We start from the raw sequence: 15216 nt of genomic DNA, 5'->3' as shown, positions 1-15216 counted from the left end.
ATTTTCTATTTGCAAACTAATGTATTTAGTGGTGCTTGTGTCTTTCTGCTACCACATCACCATGCCAATTCAAATCTTCATGTTGTGATAATTGAATGTCTCTAACTAAAAGGTTCTATCTATTCACAGTAAGCACAACCTCCTTCTGACCACCTTTTATTCACAAGAAGCTAACCTGAGATAATTCTGCTGCACTCTCACTTAGAGTGCAGCAGGAGTCATGCTTTTTTATTCTATCCATGTCTCAAAAGTCATGTCTTTCCCTTCTTTCCTCTGCCTGCATGTGACTCCACTCTATCCCACCCCAGTCTTCCACTGTTGCTACAAGAAGTCTTCTGTAGAATATCCTCCTTGTATCTCCCCAGTTAATTGATGAATACCTTCAGGTTTCATCTGAGTATGCATCTCTAATTCCTTTTCCAACTTCTTTCTTTTCTCACCTTCCAGTCTTTGTTTTTAGTTTCAGAGAGCTGCACAAAAAATGTGACATGAAGTCAAGAAATTTTACCTGTTTTAATGTTCTGTGCACTTACCACATAGAGAGAAAGCTGCTTTGGTGTTGGCAATATGAACACTAGAAAAACAGAAGCTCTTTGAAAGTCTTTTCTGATAAGTTCACATTTTTTGTCAGTATGTTTTCTTTATGGTAGTAAATGTCCTATATTCCTCCTAAAATAATTCTTCATAAAACTGTTTAGAATGGACAGATGTGCATAGCAATTAATACTGTCATCATGTGTCATTTTCTCTCATCTTCTGTTCCTGAAAGTCCACAGCAAATGTGTTCTCCTTAGAAGACCTGTCTCTCTGGGCTTTTGATTGCTTGCATTAGCCAGACAAGTTGTTGTTTATTCTTCTGTGTTTTACCTAAAACTGAGAAACTCTGCAGTTTGAAGACAGCATAGTTTGCAGCAGTGAAGTTAACTTCTAAAGCATCTTTTCTCTTAAGAGATTTGCCTTCATATAAAGTTTTGGCTTCAGCCATCATGAACCTCAGCAAAAAAAATTGCTGTCACTCATGTTAGTTCTATGGCCTGGGAACTCTGAGGACCTGGTGATTGTCCTTTCTTCTGCTGTGTCATGTGGCCAGGAGAGGACTTGGTGGACGATGCTCCTTTGTGATGGAAAGAGATCTGCTTGTAGTATGTTAATGGAGACCCCAAAGCAGGCAAAGTTTTTCATACTTCTCCCTCCTTCCCCAGATTCCTTAATGCTGAAAAGAGGGAGAAAATACTTGTAGTCATTGTTTTAATGTACCACTAAATTGCCTTCCCTTGCACCTCACATTAAATGAAAGGCTGACATTAGTTTTCACAGTTCCTGTAGACAAAGATACATTCTGCAACTGAAATTAGTCATGGCAGAAATAGTTATAAACCTGTATTGTGAAGCCTAGGTCAGAAAGGACCTTAGAGATCATCTACTCCAACTTCTCTGCCATGAGCAGGGACACCTCTCAACTAGACTTAGCTGCTTAAGGCCTCATCCAGCCTGGCCTTAAACACCCCCCAGGGAGGAGGCATCCACAACCTCCCTGGGCAGCTTATTGCAGAGTCTCAACACCCTCCTACTGAAGAACTTCTTCCTAAGATCCGGTCTAACCCTACTCTCCCTCAGCTTCAAACCATTCCCCCTTGGCCTGTTGCTAGACATCCTTATGAAAAGTCCCTCTATAGCCTTTCTGTGGGATCACTTCAGCTATTGGAAGGCAGCTCTAAGGTCTGCCTGGAGTCTTCTCCAGGCTGAACCACCCCAGTTCCCTCAGCCTATCCTCATAACAGAGCTGCTGCAGCCCTTGGATCATCTCTGTGGCCCTCTTGCTAGGTGTCATTTGGTAGTAACTGGACTTCGAAGCATATTACAAAAGCACGCAGGTTTGTAAGCTCTTGCCCTGTAAGTATTCTTTTCCACAGGGCTTTTTCATCACCACTTCCTCTACTGAAGTTTCTGAGCTTCTCTACTGAAAAGAATGTACAATTCAAATTAGAGAGGAGAAAAAGAACCCTAATTCTACATGACTGACGGCACTTTTGCTCTGTTTCTGATGTCTGAAGGCAGTTTCTAAGCGATGCCAATTTTATTTGATAGGAATTTTTTTGAATGACAGAGGAGAGGAGGAAAGAGGAGTTAATTTTCCCCTCAATATGTTTGTTTGCTATTAACTATTTTTGTTCTCTAGGGCCAAACTTGGAATGCCCCAGTTCTTGAGTCCTGAAGCACAAAGCCTTCTGCGAATGCTCTTCAAAAGAAACCCAGCAAACAGATTAGGTAAAGTGTTTAGCAGAATACTTCTGATCATAATATTGATAACATCAGTGCTCATTAACTTTACTAAATGACTTTTCCTGTTTGAAGTGAGAACAGAGTGTGCCTGTTTGCTCTTCTAATGATCCAAAAATTTATTCCTTCCGCTATTTCTGCCTGTGAAATTAACACAGAAGACATAAGGAATGGAATTTTTTTCTTCCTTTGACCAAGATGATAATTCACAGCCCTTTTTTTTTTTTCCTTATAAAAGGAGCAGGTCCAGATGGGGTTGAAGAAATTAAGAGGCATGCATTCTTTTCCAAAATAGATTGGAATGTGAGTATCTAATTCAAACTTGATTCAGTAAAATGTCTGAGTGAAGTGTTGGGTGCTGTGGTGTAACGTTTTTAATTCACCCTGGCCTGTGTGTTCTCTTCAGAAATTGTACAGGAGAGAAATCCACCCCCCTTTTAAACCTGCAACTGGCAGACCAGAAGACACATTTTATTTTGACCCTGAGTTTACAGCAAAAACTCCAAAAGGTAAAAAAAAAAAAAAAACAAACAAAAACACAAAAAAACTTAATTAATTAATTAAACAGTTTCCATATTCAAAACTTACAAACATTCTTCCTGTTCAGCTAATGTAAAGTGTCTTGATCATCCAGGTGCTCTTGGGTTGAATAAATGCTCACACACACGTCTTCCAGTTTTTGTGATCTTTGGTTTAGTTATATCATGAAAGGCAACTGAATGGTCCTGGGTTAAAAATGAAGTCATTCTCAGCTAAAAAAAACTATGCTGAAGTTCAACTCTACTTATCCAAATGATCTTATTTGATCCCAGAATGATTCTCTGTATCTCTGTCTCCTTAAAAGCTATAGTCTGTGGCTTCCTGTAATTCTTGGTGGTGACTCTGCATGGTATCTCTCTGTAGAAGCTGAATCATGGCAGGCTTTGGGTGGCCAAGTTGTGCTTTCAGTACAATCTGCCTCTACGTAGCTTTCCACTTCTTCATTCAAAACATGATAGAAGTTTGTGCCTTTGCTAATTTAGGGTGTTGCCAATATTTGACTGCTTCTCTATAAATATAACAGACGTGCTGCCATATGTAAATATTTTCTGCAGAGTACTGCTTTCTGTGCAAGGAAATTGTCTGGCAGCAGTAGGAGCTCTGTAGCCACTGTTTACCACTTGATGCTTCATGCAGAACACTTCAGTAATGATTTGCATTTTGATCCTCAGAAGGACTTTCTGCAAATTCTGCTTTCTGTGTGCTTTCTAGAATAAAGGTGTGGCTTGCTCTTCAGAGTTAGACATAATCTCATCTCTCAGCTTCACAAACTCTGCTTGTAAGTAGATGAATTCTTTTTTCAGACTCACCTGGCATCCCACCCAGTGCTAATGCACACCAGCTTTTCCGGGGATTTAGTTTTGTAGCTATTACATCAGATGATGAAAGCCAAGCAATGCAGACAGTTGGAGTGCACTCAATTGTCCAGGTGAGTACCTCTGCTGTACAAAAATAAGTTGGTAAAGCAGCATTGCTGTCTCTTGGTGGAGGGACTCTTTCCTTCATCACAGAATGAAGTATCCTGACAGGCGTTCCCAGCTTCACAAGAAAATTAAAGATAAATTATTTTATCCAAACAAAACCTCCAAAGGGTGCAGGACCTGAGAACAGTCATGGGAGTGAATAGGCTTCAAGCCTTCAATGAAGACATTCTACTCTATGCACTGAGTACTATGTACATTCTATTCTGTGTACTGTGTCCAGTTCTGGGCCCCTCATTTTAAGAAGGACATTGAGACACTTGAACGTGTCCAGAGAAGGGCAACAAGGCTGGGGAGGGGTCTGGAGCACAGCCTTGTGAGGAGAGGCTGAGGGAGCTGGGGGTGTTTAGCCTGGAGAAGAGGAGGCTCAGGGGAGACCTTATTGCTCTCTACATATACCTGAAAGGAGGTTGTAGGCAGCTGGGGGTTGGTCTCTTCTCCCAGGCACCCTGCACCAGAACAAGAGGACACAGTCTCAGGCTGTGCCAGGGGAGATTTAGGTTGGAGGTAAGGAGAAGGTTCTTCCCAGAAAGAGAGATTGGCCATTGGAATGTGCTGCCCAGGGAGGTGGTGGAGTCACCATCCCTGGAGGTGTTCAAAAAAGGATTGGATGTGGCACTTGAAGCCATGGTTTAATTGTCAGGAGGTGTTAGGTATTAAGTAATAGGTTGGACTTGATGGTGTCTGAGGTCTTTTCCAACTTGGTTGATTCTATGATTGCATGAACTCTTTAATATGAATCTGTAGTTAAGAGGTGGAGGGCAGTAACACATCTTTTTCCCCTACACATGAAAGTATCCATTGATTCCAGCAGTGCAACAGGAAGTACTGGAGTACAGTTGTGACTTTTATCTGGATGAATGCTTTGGAAACCATGAGCCAGGACATAATCTAGCCCTCCCACACCAATGTTTTCAGTGTTACAGTATGCACACAAGCTTCAGCTTCCAAGCAGTATTAAAATGACTCCAGTGTAGTCTTCTGTATGAATAATTGTGACCTTGTCACTTCCAATAGCCTAATGAGTTGCTGTTCTTATGTATTCTGTTAAAGCAGGTACTCCTTATTTTTGGGTAGTAAACCTTTGGTTAGTTCCAATTTGCATAGAATCATTCAGGTTGGGAAAGACTTTTTAGATTATCAAGTTCTACTATTAGCCCTACTCTACCAAGGTCACCATTAAACTATGTCACTAATCACCACATCTAGACAACCTTTGAACACATTCAGGGATGGTGACTCCACCACTCCTTGAGCAGCCTCTGCCAATGCCTGACCACTCTTGCAGGGCAAAGTTTTTTCCTCCTGTCCAGCCTACACCTCCCCTGGTGCAGCCTGAGGCCATTTCCTCTTATTCTATCACTAATTACCTGCGAGAACAGACCAGCACCAGCCTCTCTGCATTGTCCTTTCAGTGAACTGTAGACGGTCACAAGGACTCTCCTCAGCCTCTTCTTCCTCACATGAAAGAGTCCCACTTAGTTCCCTCAGCCACTCTTCAACAGACTCATTCTCTAGGCTCTTCACCAGCTTAGTTGCTCTTCTTTGCACCCACTCCAGCTCCACAATGATTTTTGTGAGACAGGAAAGGTGGACTTCATGCTAGAATCAGGGAGTTATGCCTTTTCTCTTTAAGAAGCTGAGGTCATTCTGAAAGCATGCTTCAGCACTGGAGAATTTCCCCACAGCCAGTGGGGAAAACAATCAGATGTATGTGCAGGAAAGAAAAATGGAAGACCTCTGCAATAAAGTGTATTTCTGCCTCCTTTTTCTGCTTTGAATAACTGGCATAAAAGAAATTTTTAATTGAGTTGGGTGGGGAGAGATTTGCAGCAATGACACAAGGATGAGTGTAGAGTCCTGCATCTGAGACAGAACAACCCCACAGACCAAGATAGGTTGGGGATGGACCTGTTGGAGAGCAGCATGAGCCACCAATGTGCCCTTGTAGCCAAGAAGGTCAATGACATCCTGGGGTGGATTAGAAGGGCTGTGGTTAGTAGGTTGAGAGAGGTTCTGCTGCTGTGGTGAGGCTGTGTCTGGAATAATTGTGTTGAGTTCTGGGCCCCTCAGTTCAAGAAGGACCTCAGGGAACTGCTTGAGAGAGTTCAGCACAGAGCCCCCAAGCTGCTGCAGGCAGTGCAACATCTCCCTGTGACGCCAGGCTGAGGGAGCTGGGGCTCATAAGCTTGGAGTAGAGGAGTCTGAGGGCTGCCCTCATTGCTAGGGATCAAGATGTGCAGGGCAGTGTGGGGAGGACAGAGCCAGCCTCTGCTCAGGGATGTCCAGTGATAGGACAAGGTGCACTGGTGCAAGCTGGAACAGAGGAGGTGCCATGGGAACAGAAGGAAAAACTTTTTGAGGGTGCCAGAGCCTTGGAACAGGCTGCCCAGAGAGGTTGTGGAGTCTCCTTCTCTGGAGACATTCAAAATCCACCTGGATGCATTCCTGTGTGACCTGCTCTAGGTGCTCCTGCTTTGGCCAGGGGGGTTGGACTGGATGATCTCTCAAGGTCACTTCCAACCCCTAACATTCAGTAATAATTGCAATTAATGAGGAAGAGCAGATTGTGAAAGCAAACTGCTGATCTAAGTTGTGTTGAAAACATATTGGTGTATAGGTAGGAACAGAAAGGTTTGCTGTATGCTTGAGCATTTTTCACTGCCAGGCTGTCTTGTAAATGCTTGAGAAATTCCTTTAAAAACAACTGATTGAGAACACAAACAGCTCTCATATTTCATTAATCCTCTCATTAAGTCCAGTATAATCACAGCACTCTCATTTGTACACATTTCTTGTTTCATGGGCAGTAAACCTTTACATTTCAAGGGGTTTTAGATCCTTTTTCATTCTAAAGAAGCTGATTTGGTCTATGTGTCAGAATGAGCTCTGCTCCTGGAGCCCAGCTAAAAGCTTCTGCAAGCTTTTCCATGCTCCTTCATTCCCACATAGTTTTGTGGGTGCAATTCTTTCTTTGTATACAGTTTCCTCCTCTTGTAAACGTTCATTTCTCTGCTGCCTTCTCATCTGTGCCCCTCAACCACTTCCTCACTCCTATTTCCTCTTTGCTGTGCTGCAGGATGCCCAGATGGTTTCCTGCCAACGCTTTGCATCCTTTGCACAAACTCCTCCTTCCAGAGCACCACTTCCTTCCATTACAGGAGTCAGCACTTGCCCTTCTTTTATCTTTTTCATTCCTCTGACAGGCTTTTTGACTGCCATTCCATGCAACTTCCACTTAAAATGACTCTGCTTAGTATGTCTGATTTTTTTTTCAGCTGGCATTCAGCTATTCAGAGAATAGAATGATCAATGCTTTTGGTTTTTACCATAATTTTATCATGCATCTTTTTTTATCATCTTTGTTTTGGAGAGTCTGTCTTTAATGAATTAATAGGCAGAAATACAATGTTGACAGTTTCTGAAGTCCAGTGTGCATTATTTGTAACATGGCTAATGTCTAATTTTCCTCCTGCTGATATCAAAGCAAAGGTAGCAGTTACTTAGACCACTCTGGCCAACTCAGAAGCCATCTGTTCAAAATACAGAACAAATCAGCAGGATTCCCAAAACTTCTTTTTATTATAAGGATCAATCAGAAATACTTCTTCCCTGGAAGGGTTCTCAACTGTTGGAATGTTCTGCCCAGGGCAGTGCTGGAGTTGCCATCCCTGGGGGTGGTCAAGCAGCCTGTGGACGTGGCACTTCGGGAGATGATTTAGTGTTGGGTGAAGGGTTGGACTGGATGAGCTTGGAGGTCTCTTCCAACCAGATATATTCTGTGATCAGTTATATATTTAGAATATTCATCAATTGATAATGTTATTTTGGTAGCAGTTGCACAGGAACAGCATCCAGTTTACTGATGGATATGAAGTCAAGGAAGATATTGGAGTTGGCTCTTACTCCATCTGCAAGAGGTGTATTCATAAAGCTTCCAACATGGAATATGCTGTGAAGGTAATTTGTTACAGAGCACAGTTTTCAGGCTTTAACACTGTAGATGCTGGGCATCATTAATGTATTGGCTATAAAGAAAATAGAAAAATGAAGAAGAACTTTCATAGAAAAGAATTTTAGATGCAAATGTGACTTATGATCATCAAGCTAACAGAACATTTCCTGGCAGATACATTGAATTGCTATGGGGTTTGTTATCCGTCTGCTGGTTTGGGTGGTGAAAAGGAACCTTAGCTCTTTGAGACACCTATGTAATTAGGGTAAAGAAGGATGGGAGTTCCATGACTGCTTCTAGAAGGAAAAGCTTACATGACTTTTCCTAATGTTTTAAGGTTATGATTGCTTACTTTTATTTCAAGATAGATGGGTGTGTGGGGTTTGCTTCCAAAGGAGATCCATAAATTGTCTGATGGCTAGTTTATAACAGTGCATAACTCTGGTACAGCACCCAGAATAAATTTCAGCTCTCCTTTTGCTTCATTTTTTTTAATAGGGTTTTTAGTGTTGTTTTTATGTTGCTCTATAAGGCCTTCTAGTACTTTTTTTGAAGGCATGAAATACTAAGTTGAAATCAGGAGAGGTCCCAGAAGTGGAATGCTAGGGGTATTTTTGTTTGTCTGTATACTGCTGTGGGGCTGAATGGTTGCTGTGAAAGCAGAAGTACAAATGAGCAGATTTTAATGAAAGAAAAGGGGGGGGGGGAAGGGGGAAAGACCAAAAAAAAGGGGGGGAGGGAAGAGGCAGTTATCTTTTTTATTTGAGGAATTTACTACTTCATTTGTCTCCTCATTTGACATTTTTTAGTATGTTTGGCTGTATTCTTGTATGCAGATTGGCTACTGGAAGCCATATAGTTTCAATCTGCTGTTTACATACTTGTCTGTAGTCTGGCTCTGGCCAGGACCAAATTTGACCTGAAATTTCTTGAAGCTGGAAGGAAGTATTGGCCCAGCTGTTAATTCTTTGAGCTGCAATGGTTGTTCTGAATACTGCCTTGCTCTTCTGTGGCCTCTGTTGAGTTGGGTTGTTTTTTTTGGTCTCAAGGAATCAAGAAAGAAAAATAATCAAGTGATTAATGTCCAGTGTGTTAGGTTGATGCTGGTAGCCATAAGGATTTAAGGATGTCAAGAGGAGCAAAGGATAAGACAGAGAAGACATTAGAGGCAATTTTGTAGTCCAGAAAGAGATGGGAGGGGGAAAGAGAGGATTAAGAATACTTTTTGAGTGTGGAAATAGAATATTTTGCTTGTTTGCACAGGGAGCACTTCAGAGCCTGACAGCAAGGCTCCTGAGATTCAAGTGAACTTCCATACTGGAATGCTTATCTGAATTAACTTCTGAGAAATGTTTCCTTTTTCTTATTTTTGACCCCCTTAATTTCCTGTCTTTATCTTCTGGTGCACAAATATTTGAGGTGAGCTTCATGACAATCAGTTCCTTAGCACCATCGAACCGGTATCTCAGGTCAAACTGGGAACCTCCTATTTGATCAGATGATGAGTGTCTGAGGTCTTCCCTACTGAACAGCCTTGTGCTATCTATCACAGACTGAGGGCTCAGATTGTTTACCCTCCACAATTATTTTCAACTGACAGATTCTATTTTTTTTTCCTCATCTTTTTCCAGCATTTTTCGGTGCTTTGCCTTGCTGTTCCAATTGAGCAAGCTTTGTTTGGGTTGTAATCCCTGCCACTTGCCAGCACCAATAAACACTGTTGCTCTCTTGCTGCTAGTGAGCACACCAAAATCTTGCACTGTGTAACACTGACAAAAAGCATGACACCAATATGTATCTGTTTGCTCTTACAGATTATTGACAAGAGTAAAAGAGATCCAACGGAGGAGATCGAAATCTTACTGCGCTATGGCCAGCATCCAAATATTATTACCCTAAAAGATGTAAGTAGCATGTTGAAGGCCTTACTGCAGACCACTTGCTAATTTGAGAGATGCCAAACATTCATATTTTTCAGCATTTAAAGATTAAAAGGTATCCTAATGCAAGGTCAACAAGGCCAAGTGCTGGGCTCTGCATTTAGGGACCTTGCCAGGCTGCCCAGATTGGGAGAGTCCAAGGGCATGAGATTGAACACATCTAAGTGCAGGGTTCTACACATTGGCCACAACAACCCCACTCAGTGCTACAGGCTGAGGTCAGAGTGGTTGGAGAGCAGCCAGGCAGAAAGGGACCTGGGGGTACTGGTTGACAGTAGGCTGAACATGAGCCAGCAGTGTGCCCAGGTGGCCAAGAAGGCCAATGGCATCCTGGCATGGATCAGGAACAGCATGGCCAGCAGGAGCAGGGAAGTCATTCTGCCCTGGACTCAGCACTGGTTAGGCCACACCTTGAGTCCTGTGTCCAATTCTGGGCCCCTCAGTTTTAGAAGGACATTGAGACTCTTGAACATGTTCAGAGAAGGGCAACAAAGCTGGGGAGGGGTTTGGAGCACAGCCCTGTGAGGAGAGGCTGAGGGAGCTGGGGATGTTTAGCTTACAGAAGCAGCTCAGGGGAGACCTTATTGCCATCTACAACTCCCTGAAGGAGGTTGTGGCCAGGAGGGAGTTGGTCTCTTCTCCCAGACAACCTGTGACAGAACATGAGGACACAGTCTCAAGCTGTGCCTGGGGAGGTTTGGGCTGGATGGTAGGAAGACACTCTTCCCAGAAAGAGAGATTAGCCTTTGGAATGTGCTGCCCAGGAAGGTGGTGGAGTCACCATTACTGGAAGTGCTTAAAAAGAGACTGGATGAGGCACTCAGTGCCATGGTTTAGTTGATTAGATGGTGTTGGGTGATTGGTTGGGCTTGATGATCTCTGAGGTCTTTTCCAACATGGTTAATTCTGTATTCTGTAATTCTATATTTGGGCCACAACTGTCCCATGCAACACTCCAGGCTTGGGGAAGTGTGGCTGGAAACCTCTAGCAGAAAGGGACTGGGGGGGGTTTCTAATGGACAAGTGGCCAAATGTGAGCCAGCAGTGTGCCCAGGTGGCAAAGAAAGCCAATAGCATCCTGGCTGGGATTAGCAATGGTGTGACTAGCAGGAGTAAGGCAGAGATTTTCCCCCTGTATTCAGCACTGGTGAGGCCACACCTGGAGTGCTGCATTCAGTTTTGGGCACCTCAATGCAAGAGGGACATTGAGGGGCTGGAGTGGGTGCAGAGAAAAGCAACTAAGCTGAAAGGGCCTAGAGAATGAGTCTGATGAAGAGCAGCAGAGGGAACTGGGACTGTTTAGTGTGAGGAAGAGGAGACTGAGGGGAGACCCTCTACAACTCCCTGAAAAGACAATTTAGAAAGGTAGGTGCTGGTCTCTTCTACCTGAGAGAGCAGGTAAGTAGTGACAGAACAAGGGGGAACAGCCTCAAGCTGCGCCACAGGAGGTTTAGGCTGGACATCAGGAAGCATTTTTTCCCTGCAAGAGTGGTCAAGCATTGGAACAGGCTGCCCAGGGAGGTGGTGAAGTTACTGTCCCTGTGTGTGTTTAAAGGTCATTTAGTTGTGGCTCTTAGTGATGTGGTTTGGTGGTGAACTTGGACCTGATGATCAGTTTTGGGCTCCCCAGTTCAAGAGAGAAAGGAACCTGCTGGAGAGAGTCCAACGGAGAGCCACAAGGATGATTAGGGGTCTTGAGTATCTCCCCTGTGAAGAGAGACTGAGAGCCCTGGGGCTGTTTAGCCTGGAGGAAAGAAGGCTGAGAGGGGATCTGATCAATGTCTGTCAATATCTGAGGGGTGGGGGTCAAGATGAATGTACCAGGCTCTGTTTGGCAGCACCCACTGATAGGACAAGAAACGACAGATGCAAGCTGGAACACAGGAGGTTTCACTTCAACACAAGGAGACCCTTCTGTATGGTGAGGGTGATGGAGCCCTGGAAAAGACTGCCCAGGGCAGAAAGGTAGTGGAGTCTCCTTCTCTAGAGACTTTCCAAACCCACCTGGATGCATTCCTGTGTAGTCTGCCCTAGGTGCTCCTGCTCTAGCAGGGGGGTTGGACTGGATGATCTCTGGAGGTCCCTTCCAACCCCTAACATTCTGTGATTCTGTGTGATTTGACTCAATTTTTCATTCAGTTCCACACCAAAACTCAAACATTTCCTTTTTGAAATGGCAAAATACAGTCTTTCAGCATTTAAGGGCATGGCATTGGAAATTCCTATTCTGCAAGAAATTATCCATTTTCCCCCCACCATGTATTTCAAGAACAAATGTAAGAGTATTGGAAATCAGTTTAGGATGGAAATTTTCATTCTTGCCTCAGCTTTTTAATGCAGTTTAATCCTGAAGGTGTTGGAAACAATAGATATTTAAAAGATTTAAGTTCTTTCTGCAGTGGTCAGTCCTCTGGGGTTTTTCCTTCTGATTGTTATCAGTGGTCTTTTTCAGTTGCACAGTACACAAACAAAAGCAGGAGCTATATTGTGCTAAATCAGATGTCCTTCTTAACCAATATCCTGCCTCTGACAGTGGCCAGTAGTGGATGCCTAGGAAACAGAATGGAGAATGGAGGAAGCACACAGCTTCCAACAAAGCATTACCTAGAAGCTTCCTGTGCCAGACTATTTTATGTGTTTGACCCTTTTTTACCTATTAGCCACTACTCTGTAACAGAACTTCTGTCCTGTTTTGAGTTATTTAAAGCATGAGCTAAAGAATCTTTTCAGAAGTATTTCAGACACCTGAATACAGGATATCCTGCCTCCCTCTCCTATATATATATTCATAGATTCACAGAATGGTTTAGTTTGGAAGGGACCTAAAAGATCATCTCATTCCAGCCCCCCCTGTCACAGACAGGGACACCTTCCACTAGCCCAGGTTGCTCAAGGCCCCATCCAACCTGGCCTTGAACACCTCCAGGGAGGGGGCATCCACAGCCTCCTGGGGGCAACCTGTTCCAGTGTTTCACCACCTTCATTAGAAAGAATTTCTTCCTCCTCTCCAGTCTCAATCTGCTCTCCTCAAGCTTCAATCCATTCCATCTCAACCTATCACTAACAAGCCCTGGTGAGGAGTCCCTTCCTGGCTTTCTGGTAGCCCCCTTCAAGTACTGGAAGTTTGCTTGAAGGTCTCACTGGAGCTTTCTTTTCATCAACTCACACCCACAAGTCCTTCTCAAGACTGCTCTTGAGCCACTCTTTACCCAGCCTGTACCTGTGCTTGGGATTGCCCCCATCCAGGTGTAGGTCTATGTGAAATCTTACTTCACTTTGCAGAAACCATGCCCTCTTTCTTCACTGCATTGCATTTTATTCATCCACCTACATCTGTTTCTCTACTGTAGGTTCTTCCAACTTACCTGACAGCTATTTGATGAGCCAGGAGTTCATTTGAAAAGCTAGCATCACATGATGCTGTGCACCTAGCTGAAGAAAACTTCACCAGTGCAAACAGCTAAATTGATAACCCTACTGGGGAAGCTGGGTGGAGAGGGAGGTTTGTCTGGGGTAGAGTTTAGGTTTTAAGCAGACAGCAGGGCCAGCAAGGGCTAAGCAGGGAAAATAGTAACCAGATGCAAATTTTGCCTGAATACCCCCAGTACCAAGATGTGTGTCCTCTGTGATGTCCCAGGACCACAGGCTGTCAGGGGTTGGAAGGCACCCAAGGAGATCATCAAGTCCAGAGCAGGGCCATAGAATCTAGCTCAGGTCAATGTGAAATGAAATAAGTTTATTTCCTCATGTTGTACCAGGATCAGAGGGAGTATGCCTGTTTCAAACAGAAATTACAGTCTAAAATGCCAGTTCAGTATCTAGAATTAGATCATTCTGCTTCTAAATACTGTGCAATGTTTAAAGTCTGAATACAAACAGAGTCAGATGAACGGCCAGTTATGTTTCATGGGGGGGTGGGAGGGAATTGCTGAACAAAGAAGAAGATAGAAACCCATCCTGCCTTCTCCTTAAGATCACAAGCTTGTAAAACCTGCACAGTGATTTCTTTAGCACTCTTCCCCTTGTTTTGGTGAGAAAATGAATCCTTTTAGCATAGTTAAGAGCACACAAAAATTCTAAGCTTAGAATTTTAGTAGCCTGTGTTTTACAGAGGCATCTTAGGACGAGGGAATTTGGACTGAAAGTCCTTTTTTATGTTTAACTTAAATTTACTTGTTACCCATTTCTTTATTACAACAGGCTGAGAGGGAATGGATTGAAGCTTGAGGAGGGCAAATTTAGACTGGAGATCAGGAAGAAATTCTTTCCAGTGAGGGTGGTGAGACACTGGAACAGGTTGTCCAGGGAACTCGTAGATGCCCCATCCCTGGAGGTATCACAGTATCACTAAGGTTGGAAGAGACCTCAAAGATCATCGAGTCCAACCTGTCACCACAGACCTCATGACTAGACCATGGCACCAAGTGCCACATCCAATCCCCTCTTGAACACCTCCAGGGATGGTGGCTCCATGGGCAGCCCATTCCAATAACGAATGACTCTCTTGGTGAAGAACTTTCTCCTCACCTTGAGCCTAAACTTCCCCTGGCACAGCTTGAGACTGTGTCCCCTTGTTCTGGTGCTGGTTGCTAGAGAGAAGAGACCAACCCCCACCTGGCTACAACCACCTTTCAGGTAGTTGTAGAGAGCAATGAGGTCACCCCTGAGCCTCCTTGAGCAACCTGGGCTGGTGGAAGGTGTCCCTGCCCATGGCAGGTGGTTGGAAATAGATGATCTGTAAGGTTCCTTCCAACCTAAACCATTCTGTGAATCTATGAACAGTCCCAGCTCCACCATGAAAACCAGGTTGAAATAATAATAGGGAAGAGAGCCTGTGAAATGGTTTGCTGAAGCAGGAACCACTTTCTGGATGAAGATAAAACCACAAGGAAGTGCAACTGAAATGCAGTGCTTAAACATACCTTAAACCATGCTTTGGTATAGTTCAGTCTCTAGTGCCCTCTGGTGAAAATTCTCAGGTGTTATTTCTGTGGAAGATAAAATCCATGCAAATGTAGACTGTGGTATAGGTTTTGTGTGCAGAGTAATGTACAAGTTGTAAGCTTTTATCGTAGCAGCTTTGGATTCATTAACTTCAGTTTACAAGGAGTATTTGAGGTGAAATTGAATTTATATGTTGTGTTTTTCTTTTCTGCCTGTTCAGTTGGAAGGATCTCTGTTCATATTTGTGATTTGGGGCAATAATTGCTTCTAGAATTAGCTCTGGTTTTGCCTTAATTAGACTGGTTTCTCTTCATTACTACTTCTTAATTTCTTTCATACAATCAGAGAATGCTTTGGGTTGGAAGGGACCTCCGAAGGTCATCTAATCTAACCCCCCCTGCAGTCAGCAGGAACATTCTCCACTAGAGGAAGTTGTCCAAAGCCTTGTCAAGCCTGACCTGGAATATCTCCATGGATGAGGCCTCAACTACCTCCCTGGGCAACCTGTTGCAGTGTTCCACCACCCTCATGGTGCAGAACTTGTTCCTAATTTCCAGTCTAAATCTCCCCTCCTGAA

General features: G+C 43.7%; 1 protein-coding gene across 2 annotated transcripts in view; it reads left to right on the top strand.

Annotated features, from left to right (window-relative positions):
- RPS6KA3 (ribosomal protein S6 kinase A3) overlaps nt 1-15216 on the top strand; it is an 85959-nt gene that overhangs the window by 60261 nt on the left and 10482 nt on the right. The window contains exons 11-16 of one of the 2 annotated variants that reach the window (XM_054165856.1): nt 2180-2268; nt 2519-2583; nt 2687-2789; nt 3624-3748; nt 7638-7760; nt 9570-9659. In XM_054165856.1, coding sequence (XP_054021831.1) covers nt 2180-2268; nt 2519-2583; nt 2687-2789; nt 3624-3748; nt 7638-7760; nt 9570-9659 — 595 coding nt within the window. Of the gene's footprint in view, nt 1-2179; nt 2269-2518; nt 2584-2686; nt 2790-3623; nt 3749-7634; nt 7761-9569; nt 9660-15216 lie in introns of both variants that reach the window. The other variant, XM_054165855.1, reaches the window with a different exon arrangement.

This window comes from Dryobates pubescens, chromosome 12 (assembly GCF_014839835.1).
Source record: "Dryobates pubescens isolate bDryPub1 chromosome 12, bDryPub1.pri, whole genome shotgun sequence".
NCBI lineage: Eukaryota > Metazoa > Chordata > Aves > Piciformes > Picidae > Dryobates > Dryobates pubescens.
This window is presented reverse-complemented; position numbering and strand designations above follow the sequence as displayed.